At 41.2% G+C, this 24,954-nt stretch overlaps 1 protein-coding gene across 2 annotated transcripts in view; it reads right to left on the bottom strand.

The window, feature by feature from the left end:
• The window catches only part of gdpd5a (glycerophosphodiester phosphodiesterase domain containing 5a), a 29,593-nt gene extending 4,848 nt beyond the window's left edge, over nt 1-24,745 (bottom strand). The window contains exons 1-14 of one of the 2 annotated variants that reach the window (XM_073479389.1): nt 24,402-24,745; nt 17,050-17,224; nt 9,107-9,210; nt 8,472-8,565; nt 8,323-8,382; nt 8,124-8,222; nt 7,285-7,378; nt 6,712-6,857; nt 4,722-4,804; nt 4,236-4,386; nt 3,545-3,766; nt 2,858-3,003; nt 989-1,136; nt 513-595 (exon numbers count right to left, since the gene is read on the bottom strand). In XM_073479389.1, coding sequence (XP_073335490.1) covers nt 513-595; nt 989-1,136; nt 2,858-3,003; nt 3,545-3,766; nt 4,236-4,386; nt 4,722-4,804; nt 6,712-6,857; nt 7,285-7,378; nt 8,124-8,222; nt 8,323-8,382; nt 8,472-8,565; nt 9,107-9,210; nt 17,050-17,166 — 1,547 coding nt within the window. In that variant the 5' untranslated portion in view covers nt 17,167-17,224; nt 24,402-24,745. Of the gene's footprint in view, nt 1-512; nt 596-988; nt 1,137-2,857; nt 3,004-3,535; nt 3,767-4,235; nt 4,387-4,721; nt 4,805-6,711; nt 6,858-7,284; nt 7,379-8,123; nt 8,223-8,322; nt 8,383-8,471; nt 8,566-9,106; nt 9,211-17,049; nt 17,225-24,401 lie in introns of both variants that reach the window. The other variant, XM_073479388.1, reaches the window with a different exon arrangement.
• Between the last annotated feature and the right edge of the window lie 209 nt (nt 24,746-24,954).

Here is a 24,954-nt window from a genome sequence, read left to right as displayed (position 1 = left end):
GACCTAACCCCTGGATTAGAAACCACAGGACTAAACTAAATTGCATCACATATCAGCATAACAAACACACTTATAATTGTTTACATTGTTTTCATTGAGTTTAACTAACTAACTAACTAACTAACTAACTAACTAACATATTATGTCAGTGTTAAACCTTTACTAAGCGTTTTTGTTGGTTTATACTTTATTATGCATTTATTAGCAGTTAAGTATGTAGTTATTAACAGATAACTATGCCTTTTGCAGCCACCAGATCTAAAGCAGGAACAATGCCTTATTAAGGTTAATACATTTTTAATTACGAACACTTATTACGAGGACCTTGATATAAAGTGTAACCATGCAATAATGCTCGTTTAGAATACCCAAGCTGGGAGAATAAATGTAGTGAGTCTTAAATGACTGTCTGTGTTGGATATTTGTATGACAGGTGCTTATCCATTACAGCTGAGGGCTGCACTTATTAATGTACATCTGTAACTTTCAGCATGATCACAGTCCAAACTTACTTTTGAAAACAGAAAAACCCTATGACTATGATGAGGGAGAGCAGATCTGAGGAGATCCAGATGAAGTTGTAAGCGCTGTGGCTCTGCAAGACAAGAGAGAGAAAAGTAGTTTCCAGTCACTGCCAGCGGAGGTCACCATTAACATGCATGTCTCCTGAAGCTAACACCAGGCTCTGACTAAAGCTAACGCCTGCTGGACAGCTGCTTTTTACTTCAGATCTGTGCCCTTGTCTCAATCTGTCCCAGACTCTTTCCCAGGGTCCTGTTGTTCTGTAACGCCACGCTGAGCTGAAGTCTGCCGCTGAGCTCCCTCATATTTCTCCGCGTCCTTGCCCTCGAGTCTTGCTGGGCCCTCGTCAGTCTCTGTCCTCTCTCCTGCTGTCCTCTCGTCTCGCTGTGTGACCTTGTCTGTGTGTGTGTGTGTATGTGTGTGTGTGTGGTGTCAGATGAGAGACAGAGAGAGGAGAGCTGTTTACCATGAGCCAGATGGGGTAAGGCACCTTTCGGAGGACTTGGGGGGCATCAGAGGACACAGAAGGCACCCCGCTACACCACAGAATGGAGTAGAGCCAGGGCTCATTCACTGGGTAGACAGTCACACTCACGTTATTGGCCAGATACTCCCTGGGGGAAGGAAAAATACATGTCAACACCGGAAAAAAGGGTCCTTTTCCTCTCAGTTTGTAGCTCCCTTTGCTCTCAGCACACACAAATCTTGTCACTGTTAGTGTTTTGTGTATCAGGAATGTGTGACACTGTCAAGAATAGAACCTACAATATTTCATCTGTGTCCCAGATAGAGGTAAAGTATGTGTTTAAAGGGTCATAACAGTGTAAGTTTGACATTTACCCTGTCTTCATGAAGGCCACGAAAACATAATTCAATCAGCTTCTTATTATGAGTGATTGGGTCCTCAGTGAACACAGTTTTCTGCCTGAGTTAGAAGAGTTTCAGTTACTTCACAGGAGTGTTTTACAGTGTTTCACTGGTTTGTATTGCTAGACTCACTTGGTAAAAGGGGGGGTATGTTCCCAGTACAGCTTTTGCACACCTGAGGATCAACAGGTGCATAGGAGAAGACCAAGGGCTGACAAAATCAGGAAAAAAACACCCACACACTGTCCACTTCCCTTGCAATTAAGTTTAACAACAACAATGTTTCAATAAGATAACCTGATGTGTTTTTTTCCTAACATATTTCTATGTACCCATCAGAGTTTGACACCATTTAAATCAAAGTAGGATCATAGTTGTTGGGTCGTTTGCTGATTTTTTCAGCACCGTTAATCAAATTTGATCAAAGTAAAGTGGATTTGCTGAATTTTGGACACTTAAAATTCTTAATAAGGAGTAAGAGTATAGTCATAGTTATTGTTGTATAGTTTAAAATAGGGAAACAAATCAATAAAGAGAGATATTCTGTTTTTTACTCCACACATTCTTCTGTCCTGGCACCTACATTACCCACACATGTCGTGGTTTGGGTTTTTGTTGAGTGATTTCCTGTTTTATGTTGAAAGCTTATCTTCATATGTCATGTTTTACTTTCCAGTTCCTCTCTTTGTCTGTTTTCCCACCTTTTCTTCTGTGTCTCATAAGTATATGACTGCCTGTGTACTTCCCGACGTCAGTTTTGTTGTCATCCTGCGCCTCTCTGTCCCGTCTTCCTACTGTGTTTTACCTGCCTTTGCTGCCTGTGTGCTCCTGTTTTAATGGTCTGCCTGACTTTTGTTGCTTGTATTTCCTATTTGGACTTTTAATATCAGCTTTCATTAAAGCACACTTGTGTTTTTTACCTGCCTGCCTCAGATTTGCATTTTTGCCAGGCTTGACAACTATTGGGGCTGCAACTAATAATTATTTTCATTATTGATTAAACCACCTGTTATTTTCATGATTAATCATTTAGTCTTTAAAATGTAAAAAAAAAAAAAAGAAGTGAAAAATGCTCAGTCCAAAACCTGAAGACTCTTTATTGACTGTCATAAATGACAAAAGCAGCAAATTCTTACTAAGCAGCTGAAACCAGGAAATGTTTGTTGGTTGTAAAGATAACTGAAATGATCGATCAAGTCTCTTTTGACCAACATATCAATTAATCGTCTAATCACTGCAGCTTTACCCACAATGCAACTCGACTGCTGAAAGTTCAGTTGGGAGATTTGAGTGCGCTATGCTGATAGTGGCCAGCATAGCCTGGAGCCTTTAGCAGAGAGGTCTGGTAAGCTGACGCCTTCCTACGTCACACCTCCAGAAATTGATCCAGAATTATGAAGGTGTTTTGCTCCCTCTTATCTCCTTTGTGACTTTTCTTTCCTTGTTGCCGGGCAGTATTTGCTCTTACTGTATGTCTTTGTGGCTGGCCTTGCTGTAGTGGAGGGTCAGGCTTGTTATTCCTCTCTGCCTTATCTCTTCCACTGACAGCTTCTCATTCGCGGCCTGCTGAAGCCCTCGCACTCTCCCCCTGTCCGTGTCGGGGGTCCACGTCACCTGGCAAAAAACACATATCACATGGAAAGACCCTGATCAAACAGATTGCAGGATGCGCTTCATATCCAGAGATGTTACACTTTTATGGTAAAATGGTGCTACTTGTAGAATTTAAAATATTAATATAAATATTACAGTTATAACAGTTAACATAGGAGGAGATGATAAAGATTTTTAACATCCTTTTAGTCATACAGTCGGACTACATTCTATAACTCATTTCTTTTTGGTGCTTTTTATCCTTCTGCTGCCACTTCTCTTTGGCCTACCACACTAGGTAGGATCAATTCTAGCAAGAGTTTGCAGCTAAAAGAAAGGCACCCTCTCACTGTTTTGTCCCCAAAATCAATCTAGTAAATTCCCCACAGTATCTCCATGGTAACACACTATGTAAAAATCAGTATACTGTCTGAAAACACCAGCTGTCAATCTTAGCGACAGTAAGTAATGCATTTATGATTCACTGGGGTAACCGTACTACAAGCAGCACCTTTACTCTGAGTAATTGTTGTATTATTATGGAGGGACCTACAGTCCTCACCCTCTTCTGGGAAATCCCCGACTTCTGCACAGCCCACAGCGTGTCCATGAACCAGTTCCGGCTGCGAGGGTGCTCTGGTAGAGGTTTGCGGATGTTGAGCAGTGCGGAGATGTTGGCCCTGGACGCCAGACGCAGCATTTCCGTCAGACTGCAAACAGTCTGGTTGCCTATTCTGCTGCGCTCCCTGGCTGTCAGTGTCTCTACTGTCCAGTAGGGGTCAGTCTGGATGCAGAGGAAAGCAGCAGAGAGGCAGACACTGAGAACATCCACTATGCTCTTATGTACAGTGGTTTACTTAAATATGAAATGATACAGTTTGTTGTCCAAGGATTTCTCTATCTTTAAAATTAGCATTGTTCCACTGCAGTTACATTCCATAACCTAATTGGAAATTTTACTGCTTTCTATGGCATAGATTTCTTTTTAGCATGTTTTAATGAAGGTTTCAGTGCATTTAACAGGCATGAAATCATATTCTACATGCAATTTCACTGCTTTAAAAAACATTTGAGGAGATAAGTTCATTCCACATTATGCACCAACATAATTCCTTCTGGACTCCCTCACATTTTATATTTCCAAATTACTTTTCGAGCATGGTGAATGATGTGGTGTCAGTGAAGAGGAAAAAATGCCGTGATGGAATCTGCATTAACAGATCAGTGAGTAGAGGTGAAGTGGATTTCAGTACCTCCAAAAACCACTGTCCTGCGTTCAGAGAGCGAATCTCAGTCCAGTTGAAGAAAGAAGCGTCATCGTGCTGCCTGGCTGGAAAGATCTTACTGACGTCCGTGGTTCGTCTCAAGGTGCGGTCTCGCATTAGGAAAGGAACTCCGTCCACACTGGAGGACACAGAATGGTCTGCAAATGTTACTAATACTTCACAACTTCAGTTATGATGTAGAATATACTTTGGTAAAATGAACACAATGATTATCTGACATCAAAAAGCAGAGATGGCATGTGGGGAAAATCAACTAACACTGATTCTGTCAAAGAAGCGACACCAGCTTGGGTGAAGAAATCCGACAATATTTTTCTACATCTCTCATTAAATATAAATTCTTCTACCAAACGAGCTATATCTCAGTGAGGTCTATGTGAAACTTCAGAGCACACTACGCTCATTCATTATAATAACCCAGGATTAAAATGTTCTCAGTGTGTTGTTAATAACCTGATGGTTACGTCTGCCTCCAGGGAGCTGGCTCCATGCTGCAGGGCTCGGTTAAAGGACACCATGGTGTGTTCTGGAGCCAGCTAGACCAGAGAGGAGACAGACAGGAGGACACTGTCAGTCACGGAGTGTAGAAAACACACATCATGGGTGAGTGACAGGAATATAAAAGAACATTTATGTAGAGAGTTAAAGTATTAAAAGTCCAAATGAAGTACCATGCCTAGTTATTTACCATTTTGCATCTACGCACTACACATGGTTTATTTAACCTCCCAATTCCCAAAGAGAGAATTACCAGTTACCAATATTGAGTCAAAACTGAAGATCAGATTTTTTTAAGCCTGTTTTACATTATAAAAAAGATTTTTTCTGTAGAAAAAGGCGTATATCATCTCCATGAAAACTCTGTTGTGGTAACTATACAACAGAGATTAACTGAGATTAAAATGGACAAACAGCCAACTAGTCATCTGAAGCTGGTGAGGTAGCCATGACAATGCTTTGCTAAAGCTAAAACTAAATCTACCTTTATATTTGTTTTCCTTATTTTATGTGCAGGCTTATTGAAAATGTTGGTTTGTAATTTCCCATGACTGAATGATCAGCAGCTAGATCCTGTTGTAATGTGGACAATAAACTGGACAAACTCCTGCTAAATGGAACTAGTTTAGCAAACTAGCAGCAGCTGCCATCTCAGCTCCTGACTCACGAGTGCAATCACTGTAGGACTGACCTGTAAAATCAGCTGACAAAACCAAAATGAACCTACGTGACCAAAATGAACCTACGTTGACCACACAGCCTATCACGTCTTCCCACCATGCATAACAAGACACATCAACAGTCTGCCAGAAAACCTCAGTCCCTTTTCTCACAACTTTCCACACAATAATAACCTACACCAGCCTTCTGCTCTCTGTAGGCCTGTATACATTTATCTTGTGTATGTTTTTTTTCTCTCTATGGGAGTCCGCAAAAAAAAGCGTACACATATTAGTTGCAGGTGCTGCATTTCCTGCTTGTATTCTGTGAAAACTGCCCATAGACAGGGTGCAGTATCTGCATTTTGTAGGTAGTATTATGTCGGTTCTATGGGAATGACTTTTCTGGGGGATGAAATAGGAGTATCTTGCAATACAATTCCAAACTGATGGACAAAAAAATACAGAAGAGCTCTAGTTACCAATATATTTCTGATAATGTATGGCCTATTCAATCGTCTGTTTATGGCAGTCTGTGATCGGTCTGTGATTGTGTTTGTAAAATCATCAAAAATAAATATTACTTCAGGAAACAACAATATCTGAATCATTTAGTTGGTTCTGAGTTGGTGTTTTTAGTCATTTAAAAAAAACAATACACAAAACAGATTTATACCTCTGCGATTTATAAGAAACTCCCCACAGCTGAGGTGCTGTGCAGAGAGATGAAAACCAGGCATCCCTTGTGATCCGTGTCTATTGTGTGTGCTGTGTGTGTGCTGTATGTGTGCATGAGTGAGTGTGTGTGCCTTTAGAGGGCAGGAGAACACAGCTCTGAACATCCCTGTACATTTGTTTATAGCTAGTCATCTGGAACAGTATTTGCTTGCCCAGCTGAGAGATGACAGTTCAGGGTGTTGTTGGCTCTCATGCTTACTGAGCCTGATAACAGTAAGCTCATGTACTGCAGCTGAACACCACACTGCTGTGTGAAATATACTGTCGGCAGAGGCAAGAACACACTCAGTCTGAGAATGTCAAAATGTACCAGTTGATCCATCAGTATGGGATGTTGAGGTAACAATTCTAAAGAAACATTCTCCTGAAATATGTTCAAACGTGGGTCATTTCTGCTATTTTTTACACTTGTATCCAGAGAACCAGCAGGAAATGGACACCTGACAGGTCTTGGCAGAGACTGCATGTAGCTCTTCCCGCAGAGCTGCATCATCTATTTGAACAATTAACTGGATCAGACAGTGAGGTCTGGCAAAGCACCAGCTCACCATAGGAGCTCCCCGCCGGCCAATGATGTCTGGTCGAGGCTTGAGGCTGTGGCGGTCCATGATGCAGGGGCAGGTGAACGTGAGCGGTGCCAAGTAGAGAGCAACGAGGACGAGGAAGTAGACCAGCAACACCATCATCTGGAAATCTGAGAGGAGGAAGCGGGTTTTGAGAGTCACTCCTTTAATTTTTCATCTCACTTCATCAACTCATTATGAGAAATGAGAAAAAGAAATGAAAAAAGAAGAAATGTTTAGATTTGTCTGTGTTGGATAGCTGATTTGTTAATCTCCTCCCTATAATAAGCTAATGCTGGAAAATTCATACAAATACAAGAAAACCCTGAAAAATGAATTGAACATGAAATACCATACAACATCTGAAATATCAAAAATATCCGAGTGCGGATAAGCATAACTGAGTTGGTTGACCAGCTACAGATAACGATGCACTCGTACAATCATAAAAAATGCTCTTCTTCAGTCTTCCTCGCTCTGTGTAAGCCGGAGAAATCTAAAGCAGAAATCTGTGCTGGTGATGACAGGAACCTTTACCTGATACAGGTCAACACTTACTGGATCTCTCTCTGCGAATCACATATCCAGCTACCAACCAGCTGACGGCTGTGACTGTTGCCAGGGCTCCAATGTGCAGGAAAGGTGCAGTGGACTGGTGACAAAGCACACATATGAAACACTGGTGTTATTAAAAATAGTACAACATTTAGATAACAAAGGACTACTTCAGAAATAGGTACACAGTGTGATGATCAGAGCCCTTCCAAGTGTGTTATTGGAGAAATTCAGCCACTTCACAACAGCTGAGGCCTGTCCAGTGCCCTCAGAGTCTAGAGAAAATCTAGTATCAGGAGAGACTTCAGATATATGGCAAGAGGTGCACTGGAGCACAAAGATTTAGGCAACAAACTTTATTCAAGGATGTTGTTGATAAGGTTTATTCACTTTCAAAGTTAAGTCGCTTTCAGCACATTGCACATAACTGCTAACCCGCTAAATCCAATTGCTCGCTAATCATCTATCTTTTTAATGGGAAGTTTTATAGGGGGTATTGATCTTCTCAGCTAACATTTGGCAAAAATGTATTTCCTAAAAAATATAACTATTCCTTAAAACAGAGAAGACTGGATAGGAATTAACAATGACGAGTAAAACTGAACATTTAGATGACTTAACCATCCAGGAAAACAAGTGATTTCACATTCAGGTGCTGAGACCTTTTCTTAGTTGTGTTTCTCAACAAAAAATATTAATAATAAACTCAGAATGCTACTTTAAATCCATAATTCAGAGGATTCATTGGAAAAAAAAGTGGAAAAAGTCATGCTTAGAACCAGAACAACAAAAACCAAACATGCAGTCAGCTTGTTGCACAGTCATGTCACTCTGACTCTAACCTGCAGTGACACAAGCAGGATGTCCCACTCATCATTCCATATATCATCAACAGTGACAACACCAGAGATGGTGGTGAGCAGCGTCGCCAACACTCCAATCTGTAGAGACAAAATGGACAATGATAAGGTCAGATTTTTATTATGAATGTGTGTGTGGAGCAAAGACATGGCAAAAAACTGAAGATGTGAATCACAGCACCTTGTGAATCCAGTAGAGGTTCAGCTGCTGGCCCAGGGATATGTGGAAAAGTGCTAAGATCTGAAAAAGAAGCAAGATTCAGTGAGTCGTATCATCACCGAAGAAAATGCAGCATTGTAAACATTTAAGGGTTTGTAAAAGACTGTTACCAATAAGAATGTGATGTAGCTGAATCCCACGGTGGTGGAGGCGAGGAGGGGGATCGTCTCATCCCTCCACACTCCAGAGCGGTTGTATACCGACCTGCAGTGTCAAAAGGTCAAGTTTGACTCATCCATGCTGATGCCAAAACACGTTAATTCTTGTCAGAAAGGCCTCAGCTACACATGCGGATTAATGCACAGGCTCCCCTAGGCTGCAGCCTAGGGGCCCCACGTGTGGAGGGGTCCTTAAATTGGTTAGATTATTTTTTAGAAATTTAAATACACTTGTATAATTATGGTACTTGTACAATAATGGAAACATTCAGTGAACTCTATTGGTTCATGGGGTAATAAACAAACAAAACAGCACTAATTGGGCAGACATGGGTCACCTCATCCAATCAAGCTCATCGATTCGATTTGACCTGCCTGTGTGCTAGGGGGGGCCCACATAAAAAATAGCCTAGGGGCCCATAACTACCTTAATCCTCCTCTGCTCAGCTATACAGCCTAGTAACACCAAGAACACTATACAACCCTGATGTGGTAAGTCAGCAGGCAGCTGTTCACAACCTCATCTGCAAAAAGCTCCATCCTTCATCACAATGTATCACAATCACATAGTTAGATAAATGACTCACAAGTTGAACTCGTTGAAATCATTTTGAGCCACCGACCAGAAGTAGGCCCAAAAGAGAAGCAGAAGGAAAGAGCTGCACAAGATGATGAACCATGTACACTCCCACTGTAAAGGAAAGCACAAATAAAAGTACAGTAAAATACAATGAAAAATGTACTGATCTTCACTAACTACTGGCTAATGCTGGAGTCAATTTCCTTGCTATGCCAGGACCTGCAAATAAATTGCAATACCAGAGACAAAATGAAGACAAAAACTGTGTGTTGCATGTGTTGATGTTGGGGATGCACGACATGGATTTTTTTTTAGCCGATACCGATAACCGATAATTATCTGCTTTTCACGGCCGATACCGACACCAGTACACATTTTTGTATTTTTAAAATAAGTTGATAACCTGTAGTTTATGCACCTGCACTTGTTAAATCAATAATAGCAATTTGGCTTTTTATTATCGGCTATAATTTCATTATCTGCCAATAACCAATGATGTAAATTTTCCATTATCGGGCCGATAATTTATCAGTCTGTTATATATCATGCTTCCCTAGTTGATATGAATAAAGCATGTTTGAGTAGGGCCCATACATCGGACCTTTCAGGGACCTAGTCATTTCTGTGGGTTGGCCTGCAGATGACTACATTTAATGCCAAGGTGTTGGTCTCAGCGACAAACCCACAGATAATGACCCCACTCTGCAGGTGCCCTCAGCTGAATGGCACTGTAGCGACTGTCAGATTGTCAGATTTGTAAGAGCAAATACTGGACTTACATTCACCACCTGGTCAGAAAGACCAAATGAATGAAATATAATGTAACTGCTGGATGTGTTTGGCACCTGTTTGCTTACTCTGTTACCAAATCAACTTCATAAGGTGATAACATATTATTATCAATATTGTTTTCACAGCTTGTTTCTGGTAAGTCCAAGAGGCCAAAAATAATGAATACAGGTTTAAAATTTTTTTAAAGGCATACTATGCAGGATTTGTTGGTTGCTGTATTTGAACACACAGCGTATAGGAGAGAGATGGTTGATTGTTGAGACTGATCCCCCGATTCTTTGCCAGCCACCAACCCAAAACGTCGCTATTTGACAACTTGGGAATGACACTCAACAGTCAACCATGTTTCTCTAGAATCACTGATGCCCAGAAATGTCTCGAACACAGCAAATAATGAGAAAAATAAGAAAATACATAATAATGAGTCTGTTTCTCAGCCAAGTGTTTAAAAATGTGTTATTTTTGCTTGTTTTTGCTCATTTGATTCTGTTGGCGGAGGTATTTTCTTTGTTTAATCTCTCCTCAGGCTAACTACCCGCTTCTACTATGTTCTACATCTGCTTATGATGACTTCCTGTTATTCTTCCATAATATCACAAGGACAAAAACAGATGTTTAGAATAGCATACTGCATGTATACTGTGAGTGTTATTAAATGTTTTCTCATCTACAGCTTTCCCACCCTTTCCTGTACGGTCTTCCGGCTTGACATGTGGGACAAAGGTACAGAGGAGAGCCTGTGCAGCACTCAAGGACTCTTCCCTTCAGTAGTTAACAGGATTAGGAGCTAACGCCATGTGAGGGGAGGTGTAGGGTATGATAGGCCAGTCAACAGGTCCTGTTGAGCATTGATCAGCTTTGCAGCACGCCATGCTTGGACTCACCATTTCCAGCGACTTATGTAAGAGGCTGGGAGATAATTAGTGTGCAGGTAAAGAGCAAATGGCTGCACGGAAGAAGCAAATTGTGAAAGGTCCCGAACCTTAAACCTACGTTTAGACAGGAATGGAGAGGGTGGGAATACATGTCAGGGAACATCTTTTAATCTGATGCAGGCGGTGACAACATGACAGTGGGAGTGGGGATATGACAAGCAGCAGTGGCTGATTTTAACTGGTTTAGCAGGTACCTGGATGTCAGCCAGAGTCACGAGTCAAATAACAGTGAAAATAGTACATTTAGCAGATGCTTTTGTCCAAAGCAACTTACAGTAATTCATACATACAACCCCAGTTTGGGGTTCAGTATCTTGACCAAGGACACATGCAGACCAGGGGAATCGAACCGGCAAACTTCCGATAACAAGCCGCTGGCACTACCCCCCAAGCCACAGCCGCCCATAGTAGCCATGAATTTTCATAACGAAGTCAGACCCCTGCCCAAAATGTGTGACTTATGATTCTGGTTATAATTCTAATCTATTTTTACTACTGTGTACTGTAGAAGTCATCGGTTTATAAAATTCCCTTCGTTCTTAAATTCATCTCTGTCTATCTATACGCCTCGTCCAGAGACCACTTGTATGGTAGATTACATTTCCAGTTCCAGGCAGGAGGTGACGAGAGGTCAGAGAAAGGATAAAGGTCAAGTAATCCCTGGCTGAGAAAATCTCTGATGTGAGGAAAAAGGTGACGAGGAGAAGCCCGCTCCTCTGTAACTACTGTCAAAGGACTTTCAGTACTCATCTGCCCGTGTGAGGCTGCATGTTCTGCCTCCACTAGCGGAGACTACCTCTGAACAGAGGTGGGACATATAGATAACACTTTCTGTCACCATAGATGAAATACTATATCACAATCACAATGACGTGATATTGTAAATTTTCCTGAAATTGAGAGACAAAAAAGCCAAAATACTAAGGAGAAACTGATCATTTTCATCAAATATGATGCAAAAATCCTCTAAACCTAATAAAGACAGCCTTGGTCACTTGATTTGACACATTGCCCTCCATGACACAATCTAGCTAGAGATATACAATAAAGTTGGGACGCTGTGTAAAAATGTAAATAAAAACAGAATGCAATCAGAGACCTTGTAAGAGAGGAGAAAAACCACTTAAAGCTCTCTGAATAGAAAAGTCTGTAATGTCAGAGATGGTGGTTTTATGTATAACATTGGAAAAAACACGTTTTAAACCTTATTTTGAGTCAACGTCACTGACCTTTTAAAGCCCTTTTAACAGATTTGATTGGTGATTCTATACATGCAGTTTTTGAATCCTGGTGACCATTGAAAGGAAAATTTTACCTGTCTCTCCCCATTCATTTAGGTCGAGGCCATCATGTTAGCCCAAAAAGACTTGCCTAAAAAGTTTTCGATGCAATAATTTGCATACAAACTGTTTACCGACAATAGTTCCTGAGCCCATGTAGTAACATCATTTATATAATCATGTATACATGTCTACAATCATACATGTATGTCTCACAAAGTGGTGAACATCACCCACCCTTACTTGTGAACGACGAGGATGTCCCTTTCATACCCGATCATGATCCTGTCACCTGTTACCAATAACCTTGTTCACCTGTGGAAGGTTCCAAACAGGTGTTTCTGGAGCATGCCACAACTTTCTTCTGTTGCTCCTGTACCAACTTCTTTGAAACGGGCTGCTGCCATCAAATTAAGCAGATATTTACAAAAATCAATGAAGTTGATGAGGGAAAACATTCAATATATTGTCTTTGTATTGTTTTCAATTGAGAATATGTTTGAATGTAACCTCCCTGTAACATTTTCCAGCCTTAAGCCGGCCACCCTCACTGTGCAGTACAAGTCACGTTGAGGGAAGCTCTGTGATATCTGACACTTTCCCCTGAGTGCTATATGGCCTTCAAAGGTCCGTCCATCTTTTGAATTAGAACTGCTGGTGCCCAACTTCTGACAGCGCTCATAAATCCAGATCCACAGTATGCACTGCCTTCACCGTATGACAAACCTCTACCTCCTGGCCTGTATCAGACAAGGTCAGTGTTGGCTGAACATGGACACTGATAAAGCAAGTGGACATGAGAGTATTCAGGATAGAAAGGGAAAACTGAATGGCTGAGGAATAGTGATGCAGTATGCAGGTTTGCAAGTATATCATTACAAGTATATGGTTACATTTAAATGGACATGTAGAACAAAGTTGAACGAGATTGACAGAATTCAACCACTGATAACTAGTGGTTAACAAGCTAATGGAAAGTCCTCTATGAAGCTGTATGTTGCATGTTGTATCATCTCTATGTTTCATAGATTTTCTTATGTGTCCTAGAAAGATAAAGGAAAACATGAGGTGTTGATAATCAAAAACAGCTAGCATTAACAAGGGGGTTTTATAAAAACATTCATAAATTGACTGCACATCGAGCTCTAAACCAAATAATGAGATGTTATCAAGTTAAAAAGTTGATTTGGTAAATATGTTAGCAAACTTAGTAACACATTCAGTTTTGTTTCTGGCCACCAGGTTAATTTAAGTCCAAAATTCACTCTCTTTTAGCAACGTTCTAGTGTCGACTATCTCCTTTGAGGAGGATCTGCCTTCATAACCAGTAAATGTTTCATTTTCTTTACCAGAGAGTAATTTGATTTCTGTTTATCACGTGGTGCTGGGCAGGAAGATGTTTATCATGTTTGGAGAACCAAACAGAAAAGTTTTAGGCCGTAAAATAAAAACAATGAGCTGAAAGAAGCTAAATGTTCAGTAGTTGTTCTGGGCCAAAATGCCAAGACCACTTTAAGCATTATGAATATTTAAGTCTGTTATGTTAGAGACAGCAGTTTTACATCACATATCCTGCTTCTCAACCCCAACAGTCAATCATCTGCTTTAAAACAGCCCTAGAGAAAAGATATCAGCCAATCGTGCTGTTACACTGACACATATGCACAGTTGAGATTCACAAAAGTTTCAACCAATTTGGTGCGGCTGCAGAAGGACTCCAAATAAGAACGGAACAGCAGGAATTCACAAGATTACCAAGAAATATGAAGTTATTCAAACATTAGACATTAAACTCTTGCATTTGTTTAAATGCTCTGGTGGGATGAGCTGACAGGATCACATCGTGGCGCTCTGGACTGAGCTAGTTGGTGTCGTCAAACTTACTTTAAACCTTATTTTGAGGCAAAGTCCACAAACTTTTTAAGCAGGTTTTATCAGATTCGACTGGTGATTCTATACGAGCAGTTTTTATGTCCGGGTGACCATTGAAAGTGAAGTTATGGTTCTGTCCCCATTCATTTACATAGGAGCCTGGCCTTGTTAGTCCTTAATAGCTGCTCTGGGGGCATTGCCAAGATGGCTGCCATCACAAGGCTTGCCTAAAAGGCCTTTGGAGAAGCAGAGGTTCAGAGTATTGATGATGTGCAACAAAACATAAAGCCTGGAACCCAAAGCAGCGCTGTGGTCGTTAATAATACAATCATCGCTAAGTTTCGCTGTAAACACACAACATTTAAGAGCATGAATGCTAACCTCTCTTGCTTATGTGCAAGCACTGTGTGTGCGACTACATGCAGCTTTGTAAATGAAGACAGAGAAGGGAAAGAGGCATCTGTGTGCTTGTATTTTCCTCTTAGTCAGCACATCATCAGTGCCAGCCTCACACATTCAGTAAATGGACTAATTTATGGCTGAGCCGCTGGCTCTTTGTGATAAAGAAGACACCCAGCAGCAGTAGCTGTGGCTGCCCAGTGGGCTTCCAACACAGCTGGGTGTCTGGCTCTGCTTTCCACATCCAAACACTGCACTGCTTCTGTTATTGGCTTCATTGTAAAGATCATTTTCCCCAGTTACTAGGATCTGGTCTCAGGGTTACTTAGGAATTTAGTGCAAAAACAAAACAGAATTGGGATGAAATCATCATATATGCAGGGTACAAAAGAAGACTGGAATGCTATAATCAAAATTAATGGATGTATGATGCACTTCAGGTTACTGAACTGGAGTTTTGTGTTGCCTTTCACAAAGTTTGACCTGTTTTTTGGCCTTCAGTACCACCAAATGGAAAATAGTTCATTTATTCCTGAGGTGCGATCATGTTTCAGTGCAGCCTCAGCAGGACTGTGTTTTCTCATTATAAGCTCTGTTTTGCTCTGCTGCACACCACAGTAAGCTGCATGGTCAGTCAATCTACTGTCTTTACATAAAGGTTTATCTACCAGGTTCCTGCATACAACGTGGAAATAAAGAGGAGAATACCACTGTTAGTCTCTAAGACTGCAAGTTACATTTTCTCACATATCTGTTGCAACATTCCGAGGACTGAGGCTGAGTTGTAAGCCGGGTTACAACTAAAACTGCATTAGCATTTAGCAGATGCACTGTAAATACTAATGCTGAAGCACCTATGCTTAACTTAATAACCATGGTTCTGTAATAGACTATTCTTTCCTTCTTCAGCTACAGCTCAAGTGTTCAGAGTGATGTGGGTGTGAGAAGTATAGGCTTGTCCCAGCCTGGCAGTTGTCCAAAACATATTTTACCTTGTCACATATATTGTCTTTGTACTGTTTTCAATTGTGTCTATGTCAAAAAGGACGAGTAAATGATCACATTCAGTTTTATGTTTCACACAGCATCCCAACCTTTTTGGAATCAGGGTACAACAGATGTGACTTGTGTGTCTTGAGGATGTGGAGCTCTTTAAGCTCGGCTAAGACACGACAATATAGTTGCAACCCATTACTGCTGCTGAGTAATTACTGAAGAAATGTCATGACTTTTCCCATGAGTACTGTAGCCATCAGTAATTGATCACAATGTTCCAGTCACTTGCCCAGTGGTGGTGCCAGCCTTCTGATGGAGACAATTTAAAACATGTCTGACAAACACACTGTAACATGGCAGAATGGTTTAAAGAGGAGGCTGGGTATTAAACCTCAGTGGTTTTCTGGTAATGACTGAGATGTGTCCATAGTACTGAAAGCTGGCATTGACTGTCTGGTCAGATTCATTGTCTCTCTTTTTCATGGATCAGATATTCATGAGTAAATGCACAGTATGTAGGGGTCTCTCAATTAAAACAATATGTAGCGAAGTAAAATGCAATCCTGGGAGTTGTCTTCATTGTGTAACAACCACTGCTGATGAAAATCTACCTGAAACTGTATCCACCAGTGAGCGATATAACAGTAAACAGAAGAATGGCTGGTGAGCTAGTTCGCCGGCTTTGTTCGTCACTCTCTGACGTAGGCTGTTGATGACCAAGCTCCCAGGAACAAGCTTTGACGTAAATTTCACATAATAGCCAAACTGTGCCATTGAAATGTCACATGATGTAGACTGTCCGAAAAGGGCTTTTTCCCATAAGCTTACATTGTGAAAGAAGCGGCTGGTAAACGGTGGATACATTTTTGAGTGCCAGAACCCCCGCGAAGTGACTCGACTATGGGCCTGCAACATTTGGAAATTCTAGAAGAGCCGCACCATTAAATTGTTAAAAAAACTTGTGCTATGGACCTCGCAATGTGGAGGCTATGTAGAAGGTCCAGGCAATTTTACACCCAGAATAAAAGCTTTCACAGGAATGAGCAGGGCATGGCGTTCCTGTATCCAGATTTCCCTCATTACATCCATCGACAAAATGCCATTGACTGGTGACCATATGAAACGCCATCTTGAATGTATCTTTAAAGATCTCTCTGGTGTTGAACATTGTTGGAAACACTTGTAATAATGTCAGTACACAGCTCAACAGAAGATACAACGATGGTCTAGTCGTGTCTGGACATTCTGATTCGAGAATGTACATATTATATTTTTAAACACAAATTTTGCCAAATGAAGATTAGTTCATTAAAGCTCTTGTACGGTTGCACAGATGTTTAACATTTGAGACCATGTGACTACTGTTGCTCAGCAGAATAGGTTGTGTGGAAAAACATGTCGACCATTCTCAAAGTGAGGAAACTGAAATTCAGTATGGTACTGGTACTAATACTAAACAATAACCAGATTTAATCACAGATTTGATCATCCATCTGCAATAAACTGCCAAGATACATCAACATGCAATAATAACAATAGTACTACAGTAATACAACCATGTTCTAATACAACAAGTGATAGAAAATTACTGCTATGTTTTATTAGTATAACAAGCAAGTAATACTGCATATACTTGTATATATCATATTCCATAATGATCTGTGGTTTTGCCTTACCCTGGAGCTGTCGTCTTGGGAACGCTGGTAGCGTTTCCAGCGGCAACCATAGATCCCAGTGACAAAGGACACAAAGACCTGCTTCTCATAGACCTGTAAGGGTTGGTGTTTCACCATGCTCCTTCAGCCACAACGCGCCACCAGTCTGTTAACATCCCACACAGGACTGGGAACCCTGGAGAAGATCACAGTGTTAGTAAACAGAACAAGCTTTCAAATCATTAGCTCAGTCTTTGTACATACAATTACATTTTTCATCAACATGCCATATCACGTCATGTTGCTGAGGTATATTTTCACTAAACACTGTGAATATGTTGACAGTCCTGGGCTTTGTTTGCAGTAACAACACCTGTGAGAGGAAGTCAACACACTATTCAACAGTGAGTCATGTCTGGGACAGACATAATAACATGGTATATGCTTTACAGTCACAATCTAAGAATTTATGTCAATGGTAGGATAACTTTCTATGTGTATGACTTGATCCTTTAACAAAAAAGAACATCAGTGAAAAGGAAGAGTGAGATGGAGTCAGCGTGTTGCCCTCAAAAAGAAAAGCTTGTTGCCTTGGTGGCAGGTAAAAATGTCTTGGCACACAACATGTTGTTTCTCATGGCTCTGGAAAATGAGTTGGTGCTGTGCTTGTCTCTTTTTCAGGGTCCTGTATTGCTCTTGTGTTTTGTTATTTTTTCTTGAGTATTTTCAGTATTTCTGTATGAAGAAGCTTACAGACAGCATTATGTCTTGCATAAATTTAGCCCATGTAACTTACACAGGTATGTGTTATTTATATGACTTCTAAAAATAAAGCTGGCTACTTGACAGAAGCTCCAGTGACCTTTAGGGCCTTTCTGGTTATAAAACACCTCGGTGGCCTGGGGAGTGACGGTTCATTCAACAATGTTGACATTCATGTTTGTTTGTTTTTAGCAGCATGGCTCTATGGATGGCAATGTCATTCCACCACTTTGGTCCTGACTGAAATACCTTGAAATACATTTTGCTGCCCAGAGAAGAAATCCTGCTGACCTTTCCTCTAGTACCATTATTAGACTGACAGTTTTGGCTCTGAGTTTGGCGATCCTCTTTTTGCTTTCACTTTTCATCTGGCGACACCTTCGGGTCAAAGTTTCAATTTGTCCAATGCTTTAGTTTATGACCAAATACCTGTAAAACTGAATCAGCATCAGCAGTGCTTTGTGTTTAGTGCTAATAAGCAAATGCCAGCATGCTAACACACTAAACTCAGATGGTGAACCTGGTAAATGTAAGCCAAACATCAGCATGTTAGCATTGTCACAGTGAGCATGTCATTATGGCTCCCCCTCCCTAATCTGCCTCTGATTGGCTTACATCTATTGTTTTTGTGTGAGGAAAGCCTTGACAACTTTGTGCTCCTACTTTGTGCTAAATACATCCAATTAGTTTTCCGACGGGAGCTGAATAAATCTGACAGAGATCTCTGTGGTCCTGGTAGTCTGCTGGACAGCCAGAGGGAGGGAGGGAGTTCAGTGGGCCCTGATGAACCTACTGTTTAATCATCCACAAATGAGACAATAATCAGCTAGCTAGTATACTATTTCCCTCACTGTATGTTCGGGGACGGCCTTCCATTCCGAAACACCGCTGTTCTGAATCCGACTTTCAAGTTCCAATTACTGCCCAATAGGGTTAGGGTTATGGTTAGGGTCAGGGGTTCCCCAATAGCCTTTTCGGAATAGCGGGGTCTTTAGAAAAAATGGGAAACCACGCCATTACGAAGAATGGAAGTCTATTTTCGGAACAGCGGGGTTTCGGAAAGGCGGGGTGTAACCGTATGTTCAGTGGTTGTCTGGCGTTATTGGGTTGTGTGTGTTTTTCTTGTTGTTGGTTTGTTAAGCAAACAGCCAGCGAGGGAGCTGATACAGCGGACTGTGAGCTGTAGTGTCTCTGGTAAACACACCGACCTCTTCAGCTGTGTCTGTGCAGTGCAGTGCGGTGTCTCTGGGCTAGTTGGTGGTTGGTAGTTAGCAAGGAAAGGGATGAACGTTTCTTCCAGACTGGTAAGTAAAACAGCTGTTAATGCTATTCTGACTATTTAGTGATATAATGGTAGCTAACTGTATCATGTTACTGACAGTGTTGATATTTTTGCTATGTTAGCTGATTGTTGAAAGGAACGAAGACCTATTGGACGGCCTGTGCATTTCCCTGTTTCTTTCGATAGAGGTGGACATCCTAACTTTTAGGTGATGTGCTGCCACCTAATCTGTTAGTGTGTGAATTCAACAGGTGGCCAATACCTACAAATCACCTTTAAGTCAAACTGCAACTGAACCCCACACTGTGAAGTTGCATGTAAATTAATGTAGGTTGTAAGTATGGCAAGCACAAAGAGTCCCATGTGTAATGGTACCACTCAACAGTGTAAGAGAAATGTGTTGCCCTGATTATGGCAGTGACTAAAATCCCTCCACACGTGAGCAGGCAACTCCTTTATAATGAAAAACTCTACAATGGAGAGCTCACCTCTTTGAGCTTACCTCAGTCATTTTAACCAGAGCCAAAAGAAGACATGGAAAGAGAGGTTAAGGTCACTCAACCTCTTAGCTTAGAGACTGAATCCCACTGAGGGACACACCGCTCATAAAAACAGAACCGTTTGGTGCTGCAGGTACCACTGTAAATCCTGCCATGAGAATGGTGAATTGCCTGGACCAAACCATGAGGATGAGGTTTACTAGACAGAAAAGCACTCATCACATAGACCGAAAACAGAGTACAGCTGAAAAATCAGCTGAAATAAAATATCTGACATTTTATTTTTTTTTTATCTTATTGATATACGGCAACAATGAAAAGCAATTTCCTGGATAAATAGAGGTAGATAAGGGTGTTTCCTGGTCAACAGTCCGGTAACAAAACAAATTGCTTGTTCGTCCTTATCTCTGAGCAGATAGATTACAGCGTGACGGGGGGGCTGGACTAATGTGTCTGGCTGTCTGTCACTGTTTCCATGTCACTTCAAATTTCTAAAGATTCGAAAAAGCAAACAGTGAAAAGAACTTTTGATTTAAAGCAGAATAATTGGAAAACAAGCCATAGAGTAGCTCTGTGAGGCTGCAGGTATGGGGTTTTTCCAGACACATGTGCTGGCTTGGCTTGACTCGGTTTAACTTGGCACACCAGGGCAGGGATTAGCATTCTGATTACAACAGGGCTACCTACTTGAAGCTGTGTCTTTACCTGATGACGCGCTGGTCTTGTGCAGTGGTCAGTGGAACTTAGTTGCAAGAAATCTTCCAGCAGTACGATCGAATAATAGCTACTGACAAAACTCTGCTAATTCTGTGATAAAACACGTTTCACTGCCTATAAATTCTTCGCAATACAACTCCTCCATCATTTAGTTATATAAACGCTTTCATCATGAAGCAGCAAAATCAGGAAATGTTGGATTTTTACCAGCAGTGACTTAACACGGCTCCCTGAAACAGCTGAAAGAGAACACGATGAAACCGAAAAATATAGCAGATACCTGGGGGTACGAACAGGGACACTGGAGAGAAACTCAACTTCAAATGACAGAGATTAAGAGTAAGAAGCTACAAAACCACTGGGAGCTGGACACAAAGACACTTTCTCTAAGCTTCCCTGCACCAACATGACCTGAGTATAACAACCCATGCTTGTTTGAGGGGCAGACGGGGTCATCAAGGGTTGGCTGTGCCGGTCACTTGCGCCCCACTTAGGCCTCTCTGTGGCCCTGCACCAGAGAAGGTCCATCCCCGGTGAAACTAGGCTCAACTCGTGGCATGGTTTGACTTGGCGTGGACAAAAGTTCCAGTGGAAAAACCCCATTGGGCACAGCAGTGCTTTGAGCTAAATGCTATGGTCAGAATGCTAACATGCTAACAATGACTGTGCTTGGCAGGTTTTATGTTCACAATGTTCAGCGTCTCAGTTTAGCTTGCTTCCGTGCTGATGTTTTTATTAGCACTACACACAAAGTACGGCTGAGGATGACGGAAATGTCATCCCCCATCCAGCGTTACAAATACCTATAGAACTAGAATGGCACTCAGTAGACTGCAAATAGTGTTGTAGTTCAATTCAAAACAATATCAAATTAAACATTTAAATCAGCTAGATCCATTTTTTTATTAGGATCCACATCAAACTGTATATTCACTACTCACCACCTCAATACTAAACACTGGCTTTGCTTCATCAAGATCCATGCATTCCCTGAGAAATTAACCAAAATGTTGCATGTCTAAAACCTGCGCAATGTTAAAGAAAGTGAGAAAAAAAATTCTCACTTTCTACCCAACAACATGCTAAATGGCTCACTGTCTGTATGCTCCACAGCCGCACCAAAATACATCTCACTTTTGTTGGGTATTCTGCCACATGCCTACTAAGGTCTTCCCACGAGACCAGTGTGAATGTGTGTTTCAGATTCACTGTTAACCTATATCTAACAGTGAATACATTTATATCTATACAACAGTCTTTAAAAGGAGGAAAATGGTTATGCATACACTTTGCAGATCTGCAGCATTTGACTTTTGACTGGTGATTATATGGTGAATCCCAGGCCTGAGGGAGCCTTCTCCTGGATTAAGAGGAGCTGGCAGATTCCCAGTATTCACATCCTGACCCCATCCTCAAACAAGGGCCAACTGGAGCTGAAATCACAGAGGCCTTTTCCAGCTAGGTTGGCCTATTGTCTCCCTGAGGCTTTCCACCACGGTGCTATCGTCAGGGAGCTGTGCTCATCATAAGGGTAAACTACGGCCGCTCAGTCAGGGTTGAGACACTTTACTGCTCTATGGCTGCGTGATTTTCAAGCTTATTTACAGTGAACTGAAAATAATTCCACATAAATCATGTCTGGTACAAAACATAGACAGTGAAAGGATGTTGTGATGGGAAGTTTGTCTTCCCATATTCAACTGTCTTATCAGGGTTAATGCCATGATAGATGTTTTAGATGGAGTGAGGATGTCCAAAGAACAAAGGCAATGCTTGTTCCAACACAAAATATCATAAAAGAGATGCACAAGCTGTTTCTGGAAAATGACATACAAAGTATTCCAGGTTTCCATCAACACTTGACAGAAGAAAGGGTTATTCTGCTAATGAAAATATGTGCAGCAATAACTACCTTCGCATTTGAAGGAATGTCAACACAAGTTCTATTTACAGTGAAACCACTTTGGGAAACCACACGCAGAGTGTTCTGTGAACAGTAGACACAAAACCTTTGACCTCAGTGAATGTGAGTTTTGATGAACCTGCATTTACCTGCTGAAAATACACAATAGCTGTAGCAGTATGTCGCTAGCTGCGCTCTTCGTTAGAAGTTCAGTGTGTTTTATGAAGTTTGCTCCATGAGTCAGCAGGGTTTCTGCTTTAATGACGCACATACAGTAGCAGGAACTGTTCAGCTGATTGGGCTCTCAGGTCTAATGTGCTATTAATTTTTAATGTATTTTCTATTATCTCTCCTCCTGAACCTGCCATGTACCTGACAGGACTCTCCTCACTGTCTCACCATCTCCCACAGATAACCTGGTTAATGTTGACACCCCACCAAGGCTGCAGCCCACTCGCTGTGTCAGCATTGTCAGTGCAGTTAGAATTATGCGCTCCATGAATAATAATACAATAATCCACTAAGTCTCAGCCAACCAACTGCCACAGAGCCCCCGCCATATCGGTCTATTATTAGCCTTTTATCTCGGTCACTGTCGCCTCTTTCCAGGCTTCCATCGTTCACTCCTTCATGAAATTTATATATGCATGCATTAATAGTATCCTTAATCTTTCAGTGGATTTAGCCCAAAATAGAGTTTCCATTAGTGCCACGTGCTCATTATCCACACACAGGGAGGAGTATGAGGGCAGGGACTGGAAACAAAGCTGCTGCCGAAGCCGGTCAGTATATTTCAGTAAATGCTTCATCACTCTGTGCTAACCTGCATCCATCAGGTGGTCAGAAGACATGAGCGTCGGCTTCTTACACTGAGACCCTGTTCTCCTGCCCTGCACAAGCAACACCTGCCAGTTCAACCTCTGATTTATTAAATAATCTAAATCTGAGCAACAAAGGAAGTGGTGCTGCAGAGAGCCAGTGTACAGATACAGAGGAAAACTGGTAGGTAGATAGTGTATGTCCTCTACTAATCACATGTGGTAAGACAAATGAACAGACTATTAAAGCTTGATTCATTTGCTTTGCAAAGATGCTGAAATCACAAAGGGCTGGGCAGAATATGAATATATAGATCATTATCGTGATACGAGACTATATATGGTCTTAGATTTTGGATATCGTTATATGATGATATATGGCATAAGCCTTGAGTTTTCCTGGTTTTAAAGGCTGCATTATACAGTGATGTCATTTACTGAACTTCCCAGACTGTTCTACTTGTTCTAATAATTGTCTTTACCAACTTCGTCATTATACCCACATTACTGATGATTATTTAACAAAAATCTCACTGTGTTGACAAATACAAATACTGTCGCAATGTGGATCACAATGTTTTTGGTAAAAAATGTTGTAATATTTGACTTTGTCCCTCAGTTCTAGCATTTATTTTGAAATATACAGATATATATCAACTTAAATGATAATTTTTATATTACGGTCATATCACCCAGCTCTACCAATCTTTTGTAATTTGTTCAAAACTACACGTCAGTAAATCAGCCTTGATAAGCTTTTATTATATACAAACATTCAGTCCAGAAACTATGTATATAAGATTATATGCATTTTAAAGGCATAAATGAATGCTTACAGTCATAGTTTGAGCACAGAACCTTTCTCTTCCTCATCATGTCAGTGTTTCCCATGTCAGAAAAATGGTGTCCACAGTTCAGCTCAGGTAAAAAGCTCATGTTATTTCTATCTATACTGACACTGTTTCTGTGTGTCTGGACCCAAATCACTTACAGTGTTCAGTTCTGCAGCAGGTGTCACTGAAGTCCAGTGAACAAAAGCAATTCCACTTATTTCACAACTGTCAATCAACCATCATGCAAGAGAACGTGACAACTAGTTATTAACATTTTATATGTATCCTTATGAGAAAGTAGAGTGATATTATACAGTCACGATATGATAATATTTTAATTTATGACAAATGATCCTCACAACAGCTGATTGAAAAAAGATATATCAGGTATTAAAAAAACATTCAGTGAGCACAGATCACTCAGCTCAATCCCACAAAACAAAACAAACACAACACAGTGCCAGGTGACAGCTCCTCAGATTATATGAAGATAATCCGATAAAGTGCGCGCACACAAACACACACACACATACACACATACACACACACACACTTTACCTCCACGACAGCCTTTGTATCCTGGACCGTGTTGAGGAGGTCAGAACTCTCTGTTATTCACTTATTTCCATGCGTGTTGACATAATGTCCTCTCTTCACAGTTGGACCTCAGCTCGGATTCATTTAAGACTTTGGAGAAACTTCCAGCGGCCGTGTGGGACACATCAGCCTGCTTTGGACCCGAACAGCGCTGAGCAACAGTCCACAAGTTCAACGCGACAGTCTGAAAGAATCAAATGTGTGAATAAATGACAGGATAGCTGCTCCTGGAACAGACGGACCTTCAGTGTTCATACAAGAGTTAAAAAGTGTAATCCGTCCGACACGGTGTGGGTGGAGCTGTGGAGCACACTGCAAACAATATGACACTGAAGCAGGTTTTACACCGGCCACAGCACCGCCTGGTGTGCTGAGACGGGCACTTTTTATAGTGTGGATGAAGTGCTGTGCTGTCAGAGGTAAATGGACCTGAGCAGTGAGCAGCGGTACTGCAGGGATGTACAGCTTTTAGAACTTATTCTGTTGTGTCATGAGTCATTTTATTCTGGCAAAA

Source organism: Pagrus major, chromosome 13, assembly GCF_040436345.1.
Source record: "Pagrus major chromosome 13, Pma_NU_1.0".
NCBI lineage: Eukaryota > Metazoa > Chordata > Actinopteri > Spariformes > Sparidae > Pagrus > Pagrus major.
The sequence above is the reverse complement of the archived record's forward strand: the minus strand, read 5'-3'. Positions and strand labels throughout refer to the sequence as shown.